Raw genomic sequence first — 24727 nt, 5'->3', positions numbered from 1 at the left:
TCTATTACGGTTGTACATTTAAAGGGATTTTCAATGAGTTAAAGGAAGAAAGTAGGTCTTTATATTGGCTTAAAGTTGCAATGAATATTTGAACTAAACATTGTTGTCTTGTTTGTTTTTACGTTGTAATATGACAAATATTGTGTGTTTGACTTTGTTTCAATAGCAGAAAGTTATTTGAATTCATGGTGTTGACAAGAGACAAAAATCTATGTTGTGGTCGACAAAAAAGAGGAAATACAGTGATGGGCTTCTCACAGATTTTGGTGTGATTTAAAAAAAAAAAAAAAAAAAAAAAAACTAGAAATAACCTGACCTTATAATGACTTTTTCTTCTTGGACCATTAGACGCACTGTGGCATGGGCAGCAGTTTAACCAACACAGGATTATGAACCACCCAGAATCAAGGATTTTGTGTAAAACGTAACGTTCCACCCAGTGTCACCTGGACATCAAATGCTATTTTTGTGCCACACTGCCCCTCCCAGCCGGCTCCGGGGAGTCCGGCTCATGAGACAGCCCAGGTGGATCATACATCCCCCTGCGCTCACTACAAGCTACCGTGTTTATGCACCTGTGACAAATGATCACGATTGTCGGGTTGGCTTCTTTTTGACCATGCTAACTGAACTGCACTTTATTCATTTGAGACATTGCTGGAGCTGGAGGGCAGATTGGTGATAAAACCCTCGCTTCCTATGATCTATTCAGCGTGTTTTGCATCACAAAGTGAGAGCGTTCACAGGAACAAAGTAAAGAAGCAGAGAGTTATCTGGTACTCCTGAACCCGAGCTCCGTCCTGCTGGGGTGTGTGTGTGTGTGTGGCCAGTTGCTTCATTTGGACTTTCTTCAGAATGTAGGTTATGCTGAGCGCACCGTGCTATTTGCCACCAGCTCCAGACATCCTGTCAGCAGGCCCAGATTTCAACACCGTGGCTGAGCATGATCATTTCAGAGCCACACAAGGCTACCAGGTTGTTAAAATGCCAACTAGTGCTTACTACCGACTAAATATGACGGCAGTGTGTCGACGGGAATGAATTCATTTCTGCCTCGTATGTGAAATGCTATCAGACAAGCTGCTGTCATGTGCTTCTATGCGAGTACTCGCAGGGCATTGTTTTAAAGGTGTTTTCTCTTTCACATTCCAGAGTACAGCCGCTTTGAGTCCAAGATCCACGACCTGAGGGAGCAGATGATGAACAGCAGCATGAGCTCGGGGTCAGGCTCCCTGCGCACCAGCGAGAAACGCTCCCTCTATGTCAGGTAAACTCAGGCTTTGTTCCTTCACAGAAATTTCTACTTTTTAAATCATATTTGGCTGTGAACTGCTGGTGTTGTTGAGTCCTAGTAGTTTCACCGTGTAACGACGAAGAAGTCAACCGTGTACAACTGTGTACTTCATTACACATCACTTCACAGTGATGTTTTTTTTTTTTTTACACATCACAGTGACTAATGAATGTTTAAAAAAAGTAAGTGCTGGCTCAAGCATTTCAGAAAATGCACTTTGTCAATCTTGTCAATATTTTTAAATATTGACACATAGAGAATTGGCTGCAGTCATCTTCCCTGAAGGTCGATGAAGTTTCGTGGTCTGACTCACAGCGAGGGAAAGATGTGGCTTGAAATGGATGGATCAATGCAGAGCTTCTAGAAAGAGCTCAGCCAAAAGGCAGAATCCTCTGTCACAGAAATGTCAGAGTTTAGAGAAAAGATTAGACGCAGAATTCTCCCTGGTTTTAATACAACTCTAATGTAGTTGCACTACAACACCATGCTTTAGTTTGGCATCTGTGGTGAGCAACATGAGTGACAGATTTATGAAGCTGCCATTTCTTTAACCCACTAAATCATGCCATCCAACATTCCATGAGAGAAGCAACCACCTCAAACTGGAGGTGGCTAAAGCACAAATCACATCTGAAGATCACCAACATTGCAACCTACAACACAGTTGAGCCACTGGTGCCATACGTTTGTCCTCACCTCAGACAGACACGAAGATCAACACAGCATCTCTTCATGCACAAATAACTTCTCTATTGTCCACCATTTTGGGTAGCAATGACTAATCAAATTAGTCAAGTAATGTAAGTGATCACTTTCTTTTTCATGCGTGTGCAAGTTAGCGCAATTCACGGTAAGAAGCGCAATAACTGAGGCCAAGGGACCCAAAATGTTTCAGGGTGGACGTGTTGAAGACTGAAGTGAGAGGTCACAGTTGTGAAACACACCTTTCGAGCAACATTTTGAGCTATTAAAATGTAAGTTTCAAAACAGCACTTAACACCATCCAGGTGTGTAGTATTCACAGCACTACAATTGGACGTGTTGGTCGACCTGTGGCCGCCTGTGGACTAGTCAACCAATCGTTAGGACAGTCAGAGACGAGTCGGCCAGTAAGACGTGTAAGACTGTGGTCACTTCTTCCTGAGGAGCTTGCGTTGACCTCTGTGGCGCAGCAGACGATGGCACGGCACCAGTCTCATCAGTGCTAGAGATATTAGCTTGACGGTCCATCTAGCTCACTCAGACTGACAGAACTTGCTCTCCCATGGTCAGACTAAGCTGTTTACATGCGTTTTTAAAAGTCTGATTTTAGCTAGACAGAGGCATTAATTTGGTTTTCGGGGCCGTCAACTGACCTTGGTCATTGAGGTGTTTCATTTTGCTTTCATGGATTTGACAGACCACAAAGGACTCGATAGAGGTCAAGGTTAAAGCTGCTGTATGACGCAACGCTGGGCTTCTCTGTATTTCTGTTCAAAGCCAGATGTCATTCACTTCAGGTCAGCGTGACGCCGCGTCACAATAAGCAGACAGGATTCCTTGCTCATGGGACTCTGCTCGACCAGCCTCTGCAAGGCATGCAGAGCCCAGCCTGCTCCTTTGTGGCTGACTAATCTCACAGTTATGTTGAAAAAGCTGTCTAGTTAGCCGGCCGATGTAGGGGCTGCCATGTCCTACCAGCCCAGCTTCAGGAATGTGGAGGCGTTGAGCCTGCAAGGTGCTCTGCTGAAATAACTCTGTTCCGTGCTCAAGAGCACAAAGGGCCAAGGGTTTGATTCATGCTTCAGGTGAGGAGTGTTTCCATCCCGGTGAACCTCCGGAGGATCTGGTCTAATTGCCTGACGACAGTGTCTGAACTCATGTTTGCTTACTACAGTTTCACTTGGCAACTTGGCCTACTTTTATCCTCAGACCGGATGAGCTTGAACGATCTGCCAAACAGAACTCTCTTCAAAAGAGACTGACAAAATGCTCACTAAATATGAGTCTGTGTTCAACTTCCAGTCTTTAATATATGTTCTGGTCCTGGTTCAGCACGCAGAAAATTCAATTAACGTCCGGCTGGAATTTTTTTTGCAAGTGAGCACAAGCAGATCAGCAGATTTTTAAGTTTCAGCACATTTAAATCATCAAGATAGAAATGAACGTGTAGCGTTGTGTGGCTGCTCCCAGCTCACTCACTGATGTGGACGTGGGATTGTGGGTCAAAACAGTTCAAACTTGTTTAGTAGGTTTGTGAAGGTGCAGAAAGGTTTGTGGTTTTACCTGAGAGACAGGATCCGATGTGCAGACAATAAACAGTGAACATGCTTGTGGAAAGAATGTGGAAATGGAAAACAGTAAAATGTCAATGACATTTTTCCATAAGTCCTTCAACTTGTATTACAAATGCGACGGCACAAACATACACTTATAGTGTATCTTTGTTTTCCAGTTTTTTACATTTTCTTATTCTAATTTCTGTGGAAAAAAAAATCCAATGTCAATGAGTCAGAATAAAATATGTTTGTTCAGTTCTTATAATTTATTTAGTTTTTTTATTGCGCTGTACTATGTACTGTTTTCATCGAAGACCCTCGAGGTGTCTCATTTAAATGTTGACCTGTTTTCAGCACGGTCAGCCAATTCATCAGCTCGGGTCTCGATTCATGCCATACTCCCTTTGACCATGTCAGTAGTGTTCTGCTGGAGGATGTCAATCTACTGCGTTTTTCATTTTAGCTCAGCAAAGGTTGATCAGATGCCATCATCAGCGAAGTAATAATGGTATTTGTCTCCAGTCGATCAAGTCCCACTCACAAAATGTAGAGAAAGGTCCAACATTACTGCTGTACAGCATTTGGCAGCACAACTGCTGCTTATTAAACCAACAATGGCATCTCCTCAGATAGCGTGGGCGCTAGCTCGACGCTGTTGTCGGCTAATTTTGTGGGCTTTATTTAGTTGATAGTTTTGGAGCCTAATATCGATCATCTTATCCATCTCTGGTCATTCGTGAATTCCAATCCTCTCTTGATCTCAGTGACGTATTTATATTTCATCTTTGTCGATGTGGCTTCCTGTCTTCAAAGAATCGATACTGTAGCCACAAAAACCTCACCAATGTGGCGACTGATGGGCCACCTCCTCCTGGCTCCGACAGAAGTATAACCCAACACCGCTGCCTTTTTTTTTTTTCGCAGAGCTTTGTTTGATTATGACCGGACGAGGGACAGCTGCCTGCCCAGCCAAGGCCTGAGTTTCTCCTACGGGGACATCCTTCACGTCATAAACGCCTCCGACGACGAGTGGTGGCAGGCAAGGCTGGTGACGCCACACGGCGAGAGCGAGCAGATCGGAGTCATCCCTAGCAAGAAACGGTATTATTTGCCGACAAGTGCGGAAAGTTCCTTCATTTTATCTCCTGCTAATGGAGCTTTGTCCTTAGAGTGGAGAAGAAGGAGCGGGCCAGGTTAAAAACAGTCAAGTTCCACGCCAGGACAGGCATGATCGAGTCGAACAGGGTAAGTGCCGAGGGGTCAGCTGTGCTCTGTCCCGGTGCCACAGCGGCTCCCTGGGAGACGGCCTACTTCCCCCCTGAATGTGGGACTGGCACCTGCTCACTGAAGCAACACAATAGTCGCGTCACTGCAGACAAATGCCTGGAGGAGACCAAAGGTCCTCTCCACTTCGGAAATGTCTTGAGTTGATTCTCATTGAGCCCAATGTGATTCTGCTGTAATCTGGAGTTTGTGATGTGAACAGATGGCCAGAACCTTCACATGGATATTCATTCTCACCCATCACCTGCTTCTCATTCACATTGTTTTGACTCGTATGGTTTCATTTGGGTTTTTTTTATTTCCTCATTTGGTAGTAATGGTGCACAAAACTATTTAGCAAACTAAAAAGACGTCGTCTTTGAGACTGAATTGGTTGTATATATTCAACGCACTTCAACATTTTAAACTGAGTTATGGACTATAGGACGGTTCATGGCTAATTGTTAGCTTCCACTTCGAGCTTGGCTATAAAAGGATAATGACGCATAAGGCAATAACGTCCCCTCAGTAAATGAATGAGCCATGGTTCAACTATTTTCACAGATTGCAACCAAATGCTCACATTTTGCGAGCAAATTTGCTTATTCTAGAGCCACTCGCCCTTGTTCGATCTGTAAGTTTGCTGCGTTTCCCCCTGTGATGTGTGACTGACGCCGGTGAAGATGCCGCGATGAGGTCAGGCGTGCTTTCTAGCGCTAGCTGTAAAGAAAACATGCTGCTCTTTTTAATACTGCCGGACTGAAACCGATCATTTCATACCTCTCTTAAGAATGACAGAAACCATCAGCAATTTGTTTTAACGGATATTATTACTGATTTTTTTCCATATTTCCCAGACCTCCTCCTACCAACCTTTTTAATAACACTGCATGCACAAGGCTGTGATTCAATAAATCTATCACCGACATAAGTGAAGTTAATATCACCCCGTGATCAGTCAAGTGTCCTACTGTTCACATGCGGTTAACCGTGATCGGTCTAAGACTGTCAGTTTTACGCCACAGAGATGAACCATAGTTCAGTGGCAAGATGTTTGAATGAACAGTGTTCTACTGCAAAACTGAGCCTGAATTCATTGAAGCGTCAGCGAGAAGCGGCGACTTAATCTTCTCTATTTGTGTGTTTCTAAAGAGATAAAGATTTGCATGTGACTGTCAGGTAACGGTGACCGGCAGATTATCATGTTCACACCGTGGCTCACGTCTTTTTAGAAGTTGTTTATTTACTCTCCTGCTCCTTCAGGATGTGGGCTTTAAATATGTATAACATCGATCAGATAAAACTCTGCTTCAGTGACACACTCCTCATCTGATGTTTGATAGCTTTACGAATTATTTCAATAAAAATGAAGCTCACTCTGACGGCTATTTCTGCCGTCAACTAAAAACGATGGTCTGAGTTGTGTACCATTACTCCCTTATTGTCAGTATTTTTTTTTTTTTGCATGAGTGTTGAGTACTGTCATTGAAAGCCATTCTGTTTCTGTTTCACCTTGTCATACCCCCTTCCCTCCCCTCTCTCACCCACATATCAACAAGCAGCCAGTCAAAGTAAAGCGCAAAAAAAGCTTCAACCTCTCTCGCAAGTTCCCGTTTTACAAGAGCAAGGAAAATATTGTGCAGGAGTTGGTGGAGTCGGAACGTGAGTATCAGCTGTGTGATGGATGGAGGGGGCGGGGGGGCCTCGGGTTGTGTTTCGCCAGTTTCCCCTTCATGCTTCAGCTTCCCCTTCAACTTTCATCTTTCCGCTCACCTCCAGGGACGGAGAGCACCGCTCTCCTCCCTGTCTCACTGTCCCAGAGAGAAACCCCACACGTGGTCTTGGGAGTGTGCGGTTCTCTCTGGTGTGTGTCTGTGTGTGTGTGTCCATCACTGGGCTCCAGAGGAGGGTGTAAACTGTGTGTTTGTGCTGGCTACGGTCGATCTTGGCCACATAACACACAGGCCTGCTAACACTGTGCTGCTGCTCCAGTGCAAGTGGCGATCAATCCCCCAGTCACTTGCCGACCCACAACAAGGCGAAGCGTATTAGCCGTACGGCAGCTTTAACTCTTAACTGCTGGAAATCCCACTGTAATGGGATTGCTGTGTGTAATTGGGGGCCAAAGTGGGCCGAGGCTTAATGAGCAGGGCAGCACCGTGTGGCGGCACCAACACCGCTCCTCTCCCTCTCTGCCCCGACTATCACTAACCTCTTCTTCTTCTTCCTGTCTGCTCTCTTCTCTTGGTTTCTGCTCTCACCCGTCGGGACACCTAGGACTTCCCCGGGTTAAGCGATGACTTTTATGGATCAAAGAGTTTGAGTAAGTCTGTGGTTGTACTGTGTCAAGCAGCTCGTCCCCCAAGCTCAGAGAAGAAGTGCTTTGCCACTGCAGACCCAGCTGGGAACCACACACACACAGATTGGCCTTAGATTAAAAGCATGGTGGCGAGTGGCTCTGGTGCTCTTCGTTCGTAAGGACAGAAACTTGTTTTCATCAACATTTCAAGAACCAAAAGAGTCCGATAATGCCCCGAGTGGTCTGTGGCTCACACAACTCTGGCGTGAAAGAAGTCCTAATTTCGAGATTTCATAAGAAGAGACTAAAAGAAATATCAACTTGGAGTCATGTTGAGTTTGTTTTAATGTACATTTTCATCTAGACAAGGTGTCGTCTCTGCATCTTCGCATAGAAGTGATGTCTATAGTGCCGTTCTGGAGTTTTAGCTAGGTAAAGGGGCCTCACAGATGTGGCCCTTTAACATTCTCCTGGAGTGATTTGAATTGATTCAAGGCAGCGAGTGTCGTCACTGAAGCTTTGGCTGTCACTCACACCACCGTCGAGCAGTCAGATTGGATTACACACGGCTCAGTGTGGCTGCACCTGAAGAGGTGCTGGATGATGGTCGCATCACCCTTAACTAAACCATCAACATTAGTTATTATTGTGTCTCCTGCCTCACTGGTTAAACACTTGTTTGGCGCCTGTCATTTCCTCAAATACATTATTCAATTGCAGCGACTTTTTCAGTTTCCCGTGTTGACAAGTCTCATCCCTAGCTCTAAATACGGAGACAATTTCTTCATAAAGCTTCCTGCCGCGGTCAGTGTAATAAAGCTGGGCTGCCACAGGCTCAGATCCAGCGCGGGGGGTGTCGCAGGCTTTCACCGGAAACTCTTGATTTCCTATTGGTCGCGCAGCAAACCACTTTGAAAACATTGTGAGAGCATAAAAACAGGACCTCTGCTTTTCTTTCTCCCTCTTTTTTGTTGACTTCTCCTAAGGTCTCTTAGGTCAGTGTAGCATCCCCCTGTAGCCGTTGACTCAGATCTTCATGTTGTCAGGAATGAAGCTGTTTAACAGGTGATCTAAACGTGTCCTCTGCTCATGCTCTTCCAGAATGTCTGACGTCCAACACCAGCGACAGTGAAAGTAGTTCAAGTAAGTGACATCTTTGGAATTGTTCACTAGAATGAGACTTCTGTCTCTTTCAAGTGTTTCTCCACTGACTTGATGCTGTAGATGCTACATGCTGCGCGCGAGGCACAACTTGAACAGCAAAAGAGCCATTCTTGCCTCAGCTCCGCTTCCTCATTCCAATGCCAATATTGACTCGTACGAGGCAGTCTTTGTGTTCACAACGTTTTCCACACGCCAATGAGCAATATGCTAATCCCCATATTTCCTGTCCGTCAGGTTACTTGTTTCCTGGGTAGTATTTCCTGAATTATGACTTCAGCATTATGAAGCCCATCCTGAGGTTTACTTTGTAACTTAGACCACGCCCAAATGAACAAGGTGCCATCACCGATAGCTCTGCCTGTTTTAGGGTTGTGTAACTCAGTGGACCCCAACCTTTTTATCACCGCCGAACGGGCAACGTTGACACTTGGAACGTGGCCAGAGAGGTATGAAGTTGCCACTTTGAGCCGTCAGATAAGGCCTCTGCTTGTTTGTGTGCCCACTAAGTCACAAACTCTCCTCCTCTTCACCAGTGCCCTAATGTTTATACATGCCTTCAAAATAGCAGACAGATACACCACAAAACCCAATATAACGTGCATGAAAATTTTAAATCACCATATCCTTAAATCAATGGGAGCCCTGAGCTTGTTTCTCCCCGTCTGGGAGTGACGGGAGACGGCCGCGATAAATCTCTATTTCAAGTATGACTCCAGCTATTGTTAAAAACGTTCTTCTTCTTGGAAGTCGTCGGCTCTTCTGTCTCCTCATGGAACCATTACCCGTCCACAAAGAAACGGCTGTTTCCTTCTCTTTTTGCAAACTTGTGGCTTAGATTGAAAACAGATTGAAGGTTTTTCAAAATAAAGGAACCTTCAGACTCAGATAATACACAAAACAGAAATAATTGTTTCTTGTGCGGCCCTCTACGAATTGATCCACGGAGCGGCAGCAGTCCCCGGCCCAGGGATTGGGGACCACCGCTGTAACTCATTCTGTTTTCAAGCAACGGATGTATTAAAACACTCAAGTCCTGTCTGATGTGTGTTCAACCTACAGAGGGCCAGGAAGATACGATCCTCTCCTATGAGCCAGTTATTCGACAAGAAAGTGAGTCCATCCGTTGTCTCGCAACACTTTCATGACACTATTCATGTAGTTTAATGGAGCGTCATGTGACAATAAGAAGGTCCTACATGTCTTCAGTTTGCTTCTGTGTCTGTGGTGTGGTCACCCTCTTTCCTCACACTTCTCTGTGCCATGTCCAGTCCACTACACAAGACCTGTGATCATTCTGGGCCCCATGAAGGACCGAGTAAATGACGACCTCATCTCCGAGTTTCCTCACAAGTTTGGCTCCTGTGTCCCCCGTGAGTAGGCAGCAGGACTGGAGACCTAAACTCCCAGACCAGCGAAATAAAGCCACTCTCCTCTACCCCCTCTGCAGACACGACCCGTCCCAGGAGAGAGAACGAGATGGACGGTCAGGACTACCACTTTGTGGCCTCACGGGAGCAGATGGAGAAGGACATTCAAGATAACAAATTCATTGAGGCGGGACAATTCAACGAGAACCTCTATGGGACCAGCATCCTGTCTGTCAGGACTGTGGCCGAGCGGGTAAGGATCAACTCCATCGTTCTGTCTTGTGTTTCACAAACGTCCGGTGCACTAACACTCCGTCTCCAGCAGGGGAAACACTGCATCCTGGACGTGTCCGGTAATGCCATCAAGCGACTGCAGCAAGCACAACTTTACCCCATTGCCATCTTTATTAAACCAAAATCCATTGAAGCGCTAATGTAAGTGGAGCCACGAGAGCCTCCTCGGGATGAGACGCCTGACATCTGACCTGACTCCTTGTGCTTCCAGGGAGATGAACAAGAGGCAGACGTACGAGCAGGCGAATAAAGTCTTCGACAAGGCAGTGAAGCTGGAGCAAGATTTTGGGGAATTTTTCACAGGTATGAGCGACTTTGCGTGTTGTGTGACATCAGCTACTGGGACTGGAACGTGGGTTCAGTTAAACATGGGCTCGTGTGCTATTTTAGTGAGTGATTCACTGCTGTCTGCCCTCAGTACAGTGGAGTGTCTCGCTCCAGGCTTTAAACATGCATGTCACCAGCTAGTAGTGGAACATGCATAGAACGCTCTAGACTGAGATGTCAAACTTTAACTCTTACTCCAGTGAACTCGGTCGGATCAGCTATTCACCCAAAATCATCTTCGATGTGTAACCAACTACGCAGCAGCACAGGGGCGGGGGGATGATTTCAAGCCTTGATGTTGATGTTCTCCAGTCTGTGTTGAGGTGTTGACAGTCTCTGTGTGTGTGTGTGTGTGTGCGTGCGCAGCTATTGTACAGGGTGACTCACTAGAGGAGATCTACAACAAAATCAAGCTCATCATCGAGGAGCAGTCCGGCCCCTACATCTGGATCCCGTCCTCAGAGAAGCTCTGAGCTCCCTGTCGCCCCGACTGCATCGCCGCAAAGCCCCTCCCTCCTTCCTCCCAGAGACCCCACCCGCGCCTAAATAGTCCCCCTCCTCACCTCCTTTTTGCAGATATGTTTCATATCAAGTTTTAGTGTCATCATTATGTTACTCGAAATGAAAAAGAAGTCTTATCACCATTACTGTGACTGTGCACACCCCTGCATGAGTTTCTCAACAAATCCATTCAAGACTGGAAAATGCCATTGGAGAGGAAGCTGTGGAGCCAACGGGAAAAAGGAGAGAATTCCTTTGTGTTGCGGGCGGACTGACTGACTGAAGACGGGAATGTTTCACATTAACCTGGAGGTGGGATTCCGAAGCTGCAGGGGGACAGAGACTAATCATATCGAGTTGGAACACTGTAAATGTTCATCCAATCACGTTTGAAAAGACGATGAGAAGTGAAGACAAATTAAGGATTTTTCTTTTCTCCCTGAAACTGAGTGGAAAGTCTGCCGACGGTACGGATCCAAGAGTGGCCTCCGTTCACAGGAACTGCAGATCTATTTATCACGAAGCAGCTCGCGGTTTGCTCGTCTGCCAGTGTGTCCGTGCCGCCCCAGGCCGCCAGGAGAGACAGAGGCGTGCGTTGTGAATCTCGACATTTATATTATAAAGACCACAGAATAAATACTAAAATCCTACTGAGATTTTACTACATATTAAAAGAAACTACTGTTTTTTCACTTCACTAGAATTGTCCATTTGGAGGGCTGTTAGATTTCTGTTTCTTTTCTTTGTGGGACTTTTTTGCTCGTGGTTCTTAGCTGCTCTGTTAAAGGATGGGGGTAGAGACGTGTAACTGGGCTCTCTGCAAAACACCAAACTGCCTTACATCAAATACAAATTCTTGTTTTGTAACTACCTGTTGTCTGTGCGGGAGGCTGCAGATGACGGAGCAGGAGCGGAGATCTAACACTACTTTGTCTTCATTAGAGAGAGAGAGAGAGAGAGAGAAACAAAAAGCCTCTCCTCGTGATTCGATCCAATTGGATGAGCCAAAGCCTCCCAAAACGCGTTGAGCAGCAGCAGACCTTCTTACACTCTCTGCCTTCTGCGAGGGGCTTTTATCTAATGGAGTGGTCACACGGTACTGTGCTATCGGCCTTATAACGGGTAGAACAAGACAATATTGTATTGGATGTCCTCAATGATTAAAGAGTCAATATAACCTGTTTTCAATTGTCCCCTACCAAAACCAACACTAAAGTCCTGTTTCATTCATGCTTTTGTGTATTATTACTCTGCATGAGGGATCAAACTGAGTGATGGAAAGTGGACAAGAAAGCTATGGAACAGCCAAACACTGACCCCCCCCACCCCTCTTCATGGAAGCAGGGTTGCTTGTCGGATGCCTGAATCAACTCTTTACCAACGGATCATGCCAGAGCTGGGGAGAAGGTCTCAATCTTTTTTTTTTTTTTTTTCTCTTCCGAGACCTTTTCAGAAGTCAAACCTGCCCCCCGCCCCTTTTTCTCCCCTGCTCTTAAAGAGAGGTGACCGTCTGCTCCCCCACCACGACCCGTACCTGCGACGCCGCTAATCCAACCAGCCGTCATTACCGTGTCAAACCCAGAGTTCAGGGACTAACTGAAGGGAACAGAGCCATTTATAAAAACTGCTTGCAGACTGTTTCAAAAAGGGTGTGGTAGCTGTACAATGTAAATAAACCCCCTTCAAGCAGACCCCGCCCCCCCCCTCACCTGTGCTTCATGCATGTGTGACTCAAACTGGGATGTTTTCTAGACCACAAACGTCAGGTAAGTCAAGTTGGAGCTACTCTATAATTTCCATACAAGCGTGCTGTTATCGTCAGTATTTTTCCTTCACACGCGCAACACTTCACTAGTCGGGCGGGGCGGGGGGGCAGACCCCCTCCCTCGGGGTGGGCCTGTCTACATGTGATTCTTGTGTCTGGGTGTATAGAGTTAAAAAGATATATTTATTGTACAATAAAGAAGGAAGACACAGGCCAGAGCACTGAGGGGTCATGGATCTGGATGTGGGTTCTCTCTGGTGTCCAGCTGACTGTTAACTCGTGTGACCTCAGTCAGCCATGTTGAAGCCCAAAGAACTTGATTTCATTTCACTCTGATATATATATATATATATATATATATATATATATATATATATATATATATAACCCGATGGAAGCTGAATGCCTGTGTGTGTATAACTGAGGAGAGAAACTCTAACTTATGATTTCCAGTTCCTTTTGTTTGGGGCTGAGGGTTCCTGTTTGTACTTCTGGGTGATGTTTCTGTTCTAGCACATCTGTGCAGTAAGTGCTTGCAAACATTCAACCCTTTGATTGTACAGTAGTTTCCTTCCTGTCAGCGCAGGCGGTTCAGCCGATCAGGACTCGGCCTCATGCTCTTCCCTGTCCTAGTCATGAGGGAGTACAGTCCTGCTGCTTTTGGTTCAATTTCATTTTCTTTTTTTTTTTTTTCCGGGACTTGACAAAGTTTATTTGTTTGAAAATAAAATTATGTGACTCAGTTACGATTTTTGACGTGCTTGAATTGATTAAGGGGAAACCTTTATTGAACAAAGTCGTGCACCAGCTGGGCTGGAACTGAACACGCCGAATGTGCCAATAAATATGTGTAACATGTTGAACAGAGTGATGAAGACCAGCGACTGAAAGGCAAAGCAGAGGAGTCACCTGCGTGTCCTTCAGACCCGTTTGGTTTTGTCCAGCCGCTCCAGGATCTCACTGTAGAGGCCAGACATCTGTGGAGATACATGGCAGAACACATCACGAAATCTTCCTCAGACTAGACTTCATGACACGTATTTACAGCTTGTTTCAGTAAAGAGGAGAAGCTGAAAGAAAGGTCTTAAGCTTCAACATCTCAACAATGAATTTGACGCCTGCTTGTTTCCCATCTAATTCTTGAGTTTCCTCAAGTCAGGTTCTTAGACATTCTGTTTTCTTATGAAGCGTGTTACCATCAAAACTAAAATGGCACCTATCGTCCACCACTTCACAACTACTTTGATAAGTGCAAGAATTTCCATTTATATTTTTGACAAAACCTTGGCATCATGATGCTTAAAGTGTTTTAAACATGCATTTCCATTTAAAAGAGGCATGGCTTTATATCCTTGGAAAATGGTTCTTTTCTAACAGGAAAGTTGAGTTCAACGCAAACACAGCTTTTTAAGATGATCCGGATGGGATAAATCATTGCGTGTGGAGGCATCTGAGCTGACCTTCCAAGCTTAACCCAGAACCACAAGTGCAATATTAGTAAATGGTCGGGCCGATAACGTGTGGCTGCTATACCTCTCTGATTCTAGTTCTTTCCAGCAAGTGACCGCAGTATAAGGTTATCTTTTAGCAGTGTTATCACCCTCAGAGAAACTTTCCATTTTTAGAAATGGGACATTAAAGATGAACCCGTCTTCTGAAGGTGCATTTCTAAGTTGCCATGAAAGTGACCTGAAGTGTAACAGCTTCACACAAACACCAGGACGTGTCTTGCGGCAGCTTTCTCACAGTTTTAGGGCAGAAAGTAAATGATTCATCTGTGTAAGTAATGTTAGTTTCAGGCTCACAGTCATCTCTGTTTACAGTTAGTTTTCCAGTTTGCTCTTTGTCACAACATTCATGGCCCAGATACAAAGCAGCCAATCAGGGAGAAGCTTCTGTTCTTGCCATTCCTCTCGTGTTGAAAACACAGAATGAGTTGACACGCGAGACGGTCAGGTGTGTGAGTGAGATCCCACCATGGTTAAAGTGGTGACATTAGTTCAGACATGAACAACTACAGTCCTGTATAATGCACAGCAGCTCTGCAGGTGTTCCATGAATATTCCACTGGTGGGTGATTAACCGTACGCACCAGCAGTGCTGTTGAGTTCCTGCTCATGAAAGAGATCCGAATCAGAGCACTTTGAAAGGTCACAAGTCCTGTTGGCCCACTGTTAGCGTGCTCTTGATGGAGGTGCATGCTGATCTTTCCCATATTTACAAGCAACAGAACACAGAGGAAAGGCTGAGAGTGCAGATATCTTGTATCGAGTAAAGCTTAAATATTGAGCTGATATAACATATGACACCTTAGTAGTGGAGTTAGATCCATCAGGATGTTTCAGCACACATGTAGTGATGTTGCGTGGATATGTGTGAGGTCAATGAGGCGGCAATAGGGTTCACTTAAACACCGGCATCCAGGGTAAATACCTCATGTGAATGGCTATGCTAACATCAGTGTGGCTAGGATTGAACCCACTGCTACACTACCTTGCTCTTGTAGCTCTCCTGTGAAGGTCCCAGGTGGCGGATGAATCTCATGGCAAGTCCGCACCACTGCTCCGCCTCAGGATACTGTGTCAGCGAGTACAGATGTATTCCTGTGTTCCACGCCTGTATCAGCAGCCACAGAATCTCCATCTCAGGGAAGTTTTCCTGCTTCACAAACAACAATCACGTACTTATTTTAAACTGCAACCACCTGGGTGACTGAGCGAAATGAATTGAGGGGAAATCTGTTATCATTTCAACCTCTGCTGACGATTCTGAAACGCAAACCTGAAGATCCATCATTCTTTCTACTGTAAGAGCAGGGCTTTCACTGCAGAGTTTTTCAAGCCCTCGCAGAGAAGAGGGGAAATATGCAGCATAATGCCTCTGTAATTTGCTGCTTCTTTCAGGGCTGGAGCTCGCCGGCAGTGTGACGACTTGTACGGCGCATTAACATTCAAATTGGCAGGAAGAGGATGGTGAATGGAAGCATCTGCTAATTGAAGTGCTGACTAAAAAGCCCATTGATAAAAAGAAGCTTCCAGAACAGCAGGCGGCGGAGGAGAGAGGGGGGCAAGTGACTGCGGGAGTGTGATTGGTGCTGACTCACTTCCACTGTGATGATTGACAGGGCCTCCTCGTAGTAGCCCCACACCTCCTCCAGAACATGGGCATCCACCTCCGACACGCCGCTCGGCAGGGACAGTTTGATTAGACTGTGGATGTACTTCCTACGGCAAACACATTAGCATTGACTAACTGACTCAACTCTCAACTATATTGCCACGCTGAGGAACAGTGAAGCACTGGCCTGCAGTGCTCCAGGTCGGGCTGAGGTTGTTTCATGTGCAAAGCAAGTGCGACTCTCAGTGCCTTCTTGCACAGAAGGGGGAGGTGGGCGGGGGGCTCCATGGCCAGACCTTTACAAGAGAATGTTCATGATCAAAAGTGTGTGGAGGCCGGTTCGGTATTGTAATAGCACGTCTGACAGTCAACAGGAAGCATTTTCTCGCATGGTTCCACACCTGCGATGGTCTCCAGCACTTTGGGTTCCACTTTTTCGAGCTCCAGCACTGACTCCAGCACTGTGGCCACTTCAGGATCATTCAGTTTGGAGCGAACTGCAAACTCGTACATCAGCAGCAGCGACTCGACGGTGTCGTTTGAGGAACTCCCTTTGAAACGATGGGATCTTTATTCATTTTTTCTCATTGTTTCAAGCAAACTCAGTGTTTTTGTGGCACTGAGGGTGAATAGAATAGTCCGGTACAAATGTACAATTTTTAACACGATTATTCAAGCGACATCTCAGACTGCCACATTAAGTTAGAAACAATCAGCCGGGTGAATAACAGGAACTGTAAAATAAGCTGTGTGGGTTTTGGTGTGACAGCAGCACTGACCTGACGCTCTGAGAGTTTTGCAGATTTCTGAACAAAGCTGAATGTGTTTCAAAGCCTGAGTCAGATCTTGAGTCTGGAGAAATGGAAACGGCTCATTATCAACATCTAGTGGCAGCATTGATAACAACTCAAGTCTTTGAGAAGCTCAGACTCAAGAGATTATTATTATTTACAGAATATAGTGATGAGTACAGGAAGCAAGAATCAGACCTTGTCCTCATGTGGAGAAATGCGACAGGACTCCAGGCAGGCGGCAGCAGCCATCAGCAGAGACGTCCTCTGACCCTCCAGCCTGACGCGATCAGGAGGACACATCTGGAAGAACTGACCAGCAGATGAAGCAGATCAAATGTGACCTTATACAGCAAAAACTGGAAAACTTAAGCTACTTACATTTAAATTACATATTTTTGTTATTGATCATGAAGTTCCTTGGTATAGCAATAACAACAGATTGGTTGTTTAATATAGCTGAGCAAGAGAGTTTTCAAAAGAATAAAAGCTGCAAAATGAAGTATTGCCGATGTTGCTCAATCGTGTAACTGAAGTGCATGAATCACACAATCATTTTGGGATATAAAGTGGTCTCAATCACTCAACCACGTACTGTATCTTCATGCATACATGGTTATATGCACAGTGCCTGGATGGTAGTGCAAGTATGAAATCACCACAGGAGGTCACACCTTTTGTTGCATTCACAATGTAACAAGAAGCAGCTAAGAAGACACTTGCCTGGTAAGCGAGCACGAAGAAATCCCTCATGCTGTCAGGGCGAGTCTTGCACTGCAGTGCCATGTTCCACGCTGAAACACACACAGAAAACAGGAAAGTGAGATTACAAAGTGATGCGACATCAAGAGAAGGAGTATAAGTACCCATCTTTCTGAACCAATTTGCCTTCTCTATGCACTGCTCAGCAGTCAGGCAGGACTGATGGGACATTCTCTGAAAAGCTGAAGAGATGAGAGTTGGACAATTGTACAGCATTATGTCCTTGAATGACACTGTGATCTCCACTAGGGGCAGACCAGAAAAACCAGATCTGGAGCTAAGAATGTGCATGATAATTACAACAATATGAAAGTCAGACAGCACAAATGTACATGATCTACTTACCCATTTTTAAATACGGCAACAGAACATCGACATTCTCGGTCCTGTTCAAAAAAGGTTAGAGAACATCAGTTACCATTCTGTGCATTACCAGGATAAATGTTACAAGTTCCTTTCACCCCGTTTCATCACTGGATTTTTCTATTTTGGAGAGCACCAGTCGCACCAAACACCTAGAGAGAGATGAATTGGAGAACAGGCGTTGGCCTCCTTTCTATCACCTACTAACTGTGTGATCCAGAGACACACTTTTGGTGGGAAAGCAAGGGAATCTGTGTCAGTGGATCACAGAGGTATGTTGCAAAACAAGCAAAATATGCTTAATGAACACATGTATTCGTTTTAAAAGCAATTATGTGAGAAAATAAGTACTCATTATATAATAATTAGTGAATAAGCATTTTCCAACCTGAGAGCAGTTAAGACTTGATCATCGTCATTGGAATGTTCACACAAACTCTCCAGGGCTTTTGTTGCAGTGTCTTCTTGTCCATTCTGTTAGGAGGCATGAAGAAAAATGAAAACAAAGGAGAAAAAAAGATCATATCAGATTTACAACATCAGACCAGAAAACAGGTTTATGAAGAAGGTTTTAAAACAAAGGTAACAGCTGAGACAGGTACGCATTTGTTACCGTCTTAGTCACAACACTTAGAAGTCAATACATAAAAGTGAAATTGAAGTGAATGGGAATTTGCTTTTGTTTTTAAAGCACTGTGCTGATCAACAGTTCAGATGAAGCGATTAAACAGTGTGTTGAGAAGATAAAGAACGCTGGGGTTGTTGCAAGGGAGGAGAACTATAAGGATCAAGATTTTAAAAAAGTAGTTGAATTTAGGAGTTCACATAAATCATCCAAATGGAAAACTAAACTAAAATTAAAAAATTATTGACCATCTATACATGTTACAGATGGGGTTCAACGTGTCACAATCCATTTTGCTTATGGCAACTAGTGTGTACATCTAGTGTTCTGTAGATTATTGTGATGAACTTTGTGAACTGACTTGTTTTGGTTAGTTTGGTTAGTTATGGGTTTGTGAGACAAGGACCCCCTTATCTTCTACTGACATTCATTCCTCTTCTCTTCTCCAACTTCGCATCAAGCTCCTTCTAACGCTCAATGCAAACCACTGTATCATCAGCAAACATCATGGTCTTCATATCTGCACATAGACGTGTAGCTTTATTTTGTTTTATGAAATTGTTTTCATTTGTCTTGTCCTACTACAACCAATATTTCAATATCACTTGAACACCTCCAAATTAGTCTGCTCAGTCTCACCTCCAAAGCAATCTGAGCCGCAAGACTGAGAAGATTCGAAGCAGCAACTGTGGACACCAGTATGCTGTCCTTACTGGCCTGTGAATCCTTTGACTGAAGTCCCATTCTGGTGATGGCTTGGGTGGCTGTAATAAATTGAGATCCAATAATACATTAGCTTATCCTTGAGCAAATAATTCAAGTTTCCAACGCTTACCCTTTTCCACATCATTCTCCAGGACAGCAATCTTATAAACAATAAAATGAGTGAAAATGTTGTCAGGTTCACACCTCTCAGCTTCTTTGATCGCATCTTTGGCCTGAAGAACAACACATTCATGTTCATTTTCATCAGTAGCCTGTGCTATTTGAGGGAGACAAGACCACCTGGATCGTAGCTGCTGATGTCTTACCTTCTCGAGCTGCTTCAGATGCAGGAAACAGGAAGTTCTGTTCCTTTGCAATTTAGCCAAGTTGGAATCCATCAGTCCTGCCTTGTAAAAGCTCAGGGAGTAGTTGTACCACAGCAGAGCGTCAGAGTAGTTTCCGGCCTGAAATGTGGGAGTGTGTTAATGACAAATGTATTTTTGTTCACTTGTAATTTAGTGAGTAGTGCAGTAGTGTCACAGGTTTTAGTTGAACGTTTGTGTTTCAAGAACTTGGCTATACCTCATAGTTTATTGACGCTTTGTCCCACAGCATGACATGCAGACTTGTGAGAGCCCTAAGGGTCAGTTTCCTACCAGTGTGGTGCCCTGAATAGGGTGTAGTAGATCATTATTCAAGTAATATATTTGCATAACGTCAAGACGTGGACCTGTCTAATCCAGTACCAGTAATGACATCTTCAATCTTCTGCTTTCCCAGAAGCTCTTTGCCCCTCTGAAGAAGAAGCTCGATGTGCAAAACTAGGGCAGTTCCCAGGTCAGGGGACGATTCAAAGTGCTGACACACATGTTTCAAAAACTCAAAAGCCAGCACTTCTCTGGGAAGATAAGAACACAGTTGAAGGAGCACTGGGTTTTTTTTTAACAAATGGGATAAAAACAGCTCCACTTTTTTACCTGTCTTCTGACATGAGCAGTTTGACCGTTCGCAAACAAATCTCAAGAGAAACTTTAGATTCCAGCATTTCTTTCAATCCTGAAAATTATGACCAACAGTTAAATGTGTGTCTGAAGTAACCTGAAGTGTGACAGTGTGACTTTAAGCGCTTTCCTGCAACTGACCCAGTCGAGGATGACTTGAAATAATATCAATAGATAAAACTGTCTGCAACAACTGAATTAAGTAATCAATTGTTATTCTTTTGCCACTACCTATTTCCAAGTGAGCATGGTCTTTATATTCTATTCAGTTACTCATTGGTAATAATCTGTGGGTGTCTTTTTTTGATTGCTAAGTATAAAAATGTTACATTTCCATACAGTTGAACAAGTTACAAATAACACAGATGTAACATATGTTGACTTGAAGTGTGAGCACAAACCAGCTTTGATATGATCATCTGGAATGTTGGCTTTCAGAAGAATCTGAATCTTCAAGTACAACCCAGAGCTGCTCACACACTCCTGTTAAACGGTGGTGCAATAATATTTCATCTTGTCCATCAATTTATATACAGACTGTTGTAATTGTTTGTCACACCCCACCTTGTTGGCTTGAGTGACAGCCTCAAGTGCCTTTTCATGGTATTTCTGGCAATCCCATTCAAAGTAAACTGTGGCAAGAAGACGCAAGACTTTGGCCTGTTTTGCAAGACGGCAAAGCATTTTAAAATCATGTTTTTTAAACAGACAGATACACACTGTCTCACCTGTGTTTCTGCATCAAGAGCAAATTTACCATTCATCTTCCCAATGTCATAGCTCTGACTGAAATATTAAATATCTGGGTCAACAATTTTTGCTATAACTTGTGAACATTCAATAACTTGATATTTACCCCAGCCATGACGCACTGCAGTCAAACTGTTTTCGATAGTACATCTCAACTCCAAAGTTGTAGCACATCAGCGAAAGGTACGTGGTCTTTATTTAGGAAAACAGGGTAAGTTATCTTCAACTTCCAATACCGTCCAGTACAGACTATTTATTTACTTCTTTTGGCACTCGAAGCAGCATATCTTTGCAGCGTTGCATTAGCATCACAGCTTCTTGGTTTTGCTCTTGACTTACGGCCTGCAAGATGAACAAAGGAAATTTGCTTATTTGCCATTGTGTTGCACTTGAAGTGTCTCACACATCACACTGCAAGTCTGTCAGAATATCACTTTGCCAGCTGGCTGATATCACAGGAACAAATAATCAAATTGAAGGTGAGGAACATCACATGCTTTACAGCTCACCGATTCTGCCTGGTAGGAGAGAACTCGGAGCAGATCCTTTTCCACATCGACTTTGTAATCGCACTTATCTCCTGATGCATCACCTCGTGATATGAGTTGGTTGTAGAGAGATTCCAGGCTCTGCAGACGATTGATGGATTTTAAAGAGCTTTCTATCAGATGGTAACCATATTCTCATTATGTTCACACCTTTGTGGCAAGCCTAAATAACTTATCGGCCATTTGAGGATCTTTACAATCCAGCCAGAGTCTCCCAGTCTTGCTGGACATCTTGAACGATAAAACAGCAATTTAACTCCAGTCAAGTTCAGCAAGCACCGACATTCCTGTGTAGCTCACCAGTATCCGAGCACGCATGCTGCCCTCTGCTGGGCAATCAGTTTCACAGCAGAATATAAGCGTGCAGGCAACATGGCTCACTATGAAAGACATAACTGTTCAGTTCTAAAAAGATATAGTGGTTGGCTCCTTTTGCAAGATTAGCAACAGATTACATGGTCACTTTAGAGTTCATTACCTTTGGCCCTTTGAATCTTGGTCAACATGGTGTTCCCTCTCGAGGTAACTGACCAATTCCACAAGGCTAAAGCACATTCTTCAAGCTGAAGCAAAGCATGCGCTGTTACTTTTTATTTTACACTAAGATGCAATCAACAATGATTAAGACTTCAATGAGCGTCACTTGTACTTGGTGGTATACATGTATACAGAATACAAATGTGCCAAGCATTCCCATTCACTGGGGCGCCGATATTGTGCAGCCAAAAGAAAGAATGAGTGGTGCATCCTGACCTGCGGATCCTGTATTGTGGGGTGATTCTCCAGGACCATCACCTCTGAGAAGAGCTTCTCTATCACCTCACTGATATCCATTCTCTGTTTCAGCAGGCACTCTGTCAGGTCTTGCAAACACAAAGAGTGAACTTGAATGTTACTTTATATTATTCTATTCATTATTCATTGACAGTTTTGAGCAACAAAGTTGACAGTCTCATCATTGTATTCTCTCCAGAATCTGCCAGTGAATATGTAATTTACACCACTGGTCCTGTCAAAAAAAGCAATTGAAAACCTTGGATCATTCATTTTTTTAATTTGAGGTGAAATGCTGTAGTTGAGCTCATTGATAGCCATGTGTCTTACTGATCTTCATAATCCTAAGTTACTCGTCAGAGTAAAAAATATGAAAACTCTGCCATCAGAACTAAATTACAAATAATCCCAAAGAGAGTTAGAACTTCCAACTAGTACCATCCAGTTCTTTCCAATAGGCGAGACATTAAAATTTATTTCCTGCCACTTACCAGACTCTACACGAAATACCACAACAGGTTGTTTAATACTACATTCTAGAAATGTAAATCAAGCACTGAGAGTTTATAGGTTGATTCTGCAAACTTGTTGCATCATAATTTTAATATTATTTTACCACTTCATTTTATACAAGTGAAATTGAATAATTCACTTACACTCCATGTACTTAGCGAAAGGTAGCTGCATGACACAGCACTTTTAAATACACGACCCTCTGTAGAAAAAAAAAGGCAGACTATTTTTTAAATATATAAAATCTATCAAACTCGTTGTTCGGCTTCGAACAAATTATTATCAAACGAAACTCGTCAGAACAGTTTATCACGGTGGTAGCTACGTTAGCTAAACGCTAGCTAGCTTCCAGCTAACCGATTTTGTGCCCATTTCTATGGTCAAAGCATAATTTAAATTTGGTCCGCGTACCTCAGTTGTTCGGTGCGTTCGTTCATTTATATGTAAAAATACTTACACTTGACTGTTGACACGGTAGTTTCCATGTTTTCACTTCAGGTTTGACAGCTACTGGTGAAGCTAGCTAGTGGGGAAAGCTGTTTGATTGACAGCTGTCGGCACGTACGTTCTGGAAGATGCGCCTTCTATTTTGTTCAGATAAATGAAAATACACGGTCAACAAACAAATGTATAGTACATGACTTGACTCTCTTAAGTGTAAAGAAGGTTCATGGTTGTTATTTTTCATGTAGTCATGTCGTCATGGGGGCAGAATTTTGATATTGTTATTATTTAAAAGCATATATATATATATATATATATATATATATATATATATATATATATATATATATATATATATATATATATATATATATATATATATTGTGTTTATGAAAATTATTTAAATGAATTATGCTGAATATTTTACATATCTTACAAGACCACTTATTTTCTGGACAAGTAAAAAAGTAGCATTCATTTTTGTTTCAGGTCTAATTCATTCACTTCGGCCTGAGGAATCGTGGGACATTCCTGGATCAGAATACAGGTGACGTCGCGTGAGCTGATCTGGACTCTACATTGTCCTTGAATAAAGAATGTCAGTCAGGTGAGATTTTTTTAAGGTGTAAATCACTTTGCTTTGCAAGTCCACATCCGTTGGCTCGACTTTATGAATGACGCTTTTAAAGATAAGGTTGTTCATTGGCCATCTATTCCCATCATACTGTACCTCCGAGCATCCTGTGGAATGTCCTTCCCATTTGAATTCAGCCCTGGTGAGTCATCAGAAATGAGTGCCGACACCATGGCTCCATGACAATGTCTCATCGACTCCCTTGGCAACAAACGATTACTCATACATACAGGTGATGCTTTTAGTTAGTAATTGTTTGTTCGTTTTCAGTCGTTTTAATGAATGTAAGCTTTTTGTTTTTGCTTGTGACAGTGCCTAATTCCACACCCTGCCTATCTAATCTAAGCCCTTTTTTTAAATGCAAAAAGAGCTACAAGTCTCCGGCACATCCACGTACTGCAGGGTGCTGGTGGACAGGTTATTTACATTGATATAAAAAGCTGCACGTCCTGTTTTCAGAGTTTAAAATAGATCCAGCTCTTGTTTATTCTTAACAATCGAGCAGATGGATTTTATCTGATCACAGTGGTTGTTTACCTTTTCCTCTTTTCCTTTTTAGACAAGATAAATTTGTGCCCTTTAGCCTCTGCACAGCAGGGCGAATGGAGGTCACATCATCGAAACAAGTCACAATAAATACAAATTGTAGAATAAGGTATTGTCATTCTTAGGCAGTAATTTTCTGCTGACAATATCACAGCCATTATTTTTTTAAACACAAGTAAACATATAAAAAGAATGATCTCAAGAAATGCATGCTTTTAAAATTCATGTCCAAGGAGTCATGTCCAAGGTCATCCTAGATAAAATCACCTTTTTAAATAGGCAGTGCATGTTTATGCAAAGTGCACAAAAAACTGATTAAAAAAAAAATCTCCATATATATATATGTATATATATATATGTATATATATATATATATATATATATATATATATATATATATATATATATATATATATATATATATATATATATATATATATATATATATATATATATATATATATATATATATATATATATGAATTGACATATGAATATATATACTGAGGAGCTATTTGCCCTCAATTGTCCCTTCCTTGTTCTCCTCAATGAATGAGTCTGTACCCCCCACCCCAATAAGAACAAGTGACGTCGCGTCCTTCCTCCGTCTCTCATAAAAACG

At 43.2% G+C, this 24727-nt stretch overlaps 2 protein-coding genes across 16 annotated transcripts in view; one reads left to right on the top strand and one right to left on the bottom strand.

Moving 5' to 3' along the window:
* Window positions 1-11998, top strand: part of dlg3 (discs, large homolog 3 (Drosophila)) — an 85372-nt gene extending 73374 nt beyond the window's left edge. For 8 of the 11 annotated variants that reach the window (XM_053878863.1, XM_053878869.1, XM_053878865.1 and 5 more), the window contains 11 exons: window positions 1153-1267; window positions 4477-4653; window positions 4722-4797; window positions 6378-6477; window positions 8216-8257; window positions 9338-9388; window positions 9547-9648; window positions 9726-9898; window positions 9968-10080; window positions 10151-10242; window positions 10633-11998. In XM_053878863.1, coding sequence (XP_053734838.1) covers window positions 1153-1267; window positions 4477-4653; window positions 4722-4797; window positions 6378-6477; window positions 8216-8257; window positions 9338-9388; window positions 9547-9648; window positions 9726-9898; window positions 9968-10080; window positions 10151-10242; window positions 10633-10739 — 1148 coding nt within the window. In that variant the 3' untranslated portion in view covers window positions 10740-11998. Of the gene's footprint in view, window positions 1-1152; window positions 1268-4476; window positions 4654-4721; window positions 4798-6377; window positions 6478-7092; window positions 7139-8215; window positions 8258-9337; window positions 9389-9546; window positions 9649-9725; window positions 9899-9967; window positions 10081-10150; window positions 10243-10632 lie in introns of all 11 variants that reach the window. The other 3 variants (XM_053878864.1, XM_053878870.1, XM_053878868.1) reach the window with 1 other exon arrangement.
* Window positions 10794-24727, bottom strand: part of tex11 (testis expressed 11) — a 31389-nt gene continuing 17455 nt past the window's right edge. Inside the window, exons 1-29 of one of the 5 annotated variants that reach the window (XM_053878872.1) lie at window positions 22939-23142; window positions 21948-22057; window positions 21673-21757; window positions 21495-21589; window positions 21345-21425; window positions 21156-21275; window positions 20908-20988; window positions 20753-20838; window positions 20625-20682; window positions 20461-20556; window positions 20298-20379; window positions 19873-19951; window positions 19642-19793; window positions 19478-19563; window positions 19222-19359; window positions 19026-19128; window positions 18830-18954; window positions 17954-18039; window positions 17664-17717; window positions 17548-17588; window positions 17307-17384; window positions 17164-17234; window positions 16639-16752; window positions 16429-16501; window positions 16051-16200; window positions 15837-15945; window positions 15636-15756; window positions 15026-15190; window positions 10794-13509 (exon numbers count right to left, since the gene is read on the bottom strand). In XM_053878872.1, the coding sequence (XP_053734847.1) occupies window positions 13453-13509; window positions 15026-15190; window positions 15636-15756; window positions 15837-15945; window positions 16051-16200; window positions 16429-16501; window positions 16639-16752; window positions 17164-17234; window positions 17307-17384; window positions 17548-17588; window positions 17664-17717; window positions 17954-18039; window positions 18830-18954; window positions 19026-19128; window positions 19222-19359; window positions 19478-19563; window positions 19642-19793; window positions 19873-19951; window positions 20298-20379; window positions 20461-20556; window positions 20625-20682; window positions 20753-20838; window positions 20908-20988; window positions 21156-21275; window positions 21345-21425; window positions 21495-21589; window positions 21673-21757; window positions 21948-22057; window positions 22939-22966 (2724 nt within the window). In that variant the 5' untranslated portion in view covers window positions 22967-23142 and the 3' untranslated portion in view covers window positions 10794-13452. Of the gene's footprint in view, window positions 13510-15025; window positions 15194-15635; window positions 15946-16050; window positions 16201-16428; window positions 16502-16638; window positions 16753-17163; window positions 17235-17306; window positions 17385-17547; window positions 17589-17663; window positions 17718-17953; window positions 18040-18829; window positions 18955-19025; window positions 19129-19221; window positions 19360-19477; window positions 19564-19641; window positions 19794-19872; window positions 19952-20297; window positions 20380-20460; window positions 20557-20624; window positions 20683-20752; window positions 20839-20907; window positions 20989-21155; window positions 21276-21344; window positions 21426-21494; window positions 21590-21672; window positions 21758-21947; window positions 22058-22938; window positions 23143-24727 lie in introns of those variants that run through there. The other 4 variants (XR_008416087.1, XR_008416086.1, XR_008416088.1 and 1 more) reach the window with 4 other exon arrangements.

The sequence above is a fragment of the Synchiropus splendidus genome, chromosome 11 (genome assembly GCF_027744825.2).
Source record: "Synchiropus splendidus isolate RoL2022-P1 chromosome 11, RoL_Sspl_1.0, whole genome shotgun sequence".
NCBI lineage: Eukaryota > Metazoa > Chordata > Actinopteri > Syngnathiformes > Callionymidae > Synchiropus > Synchiropus splendidus.
Note: the sequence above shows the minus strand (reverse complement) of the source record. Positions and strands in the feature narration are given on the sequence as shown.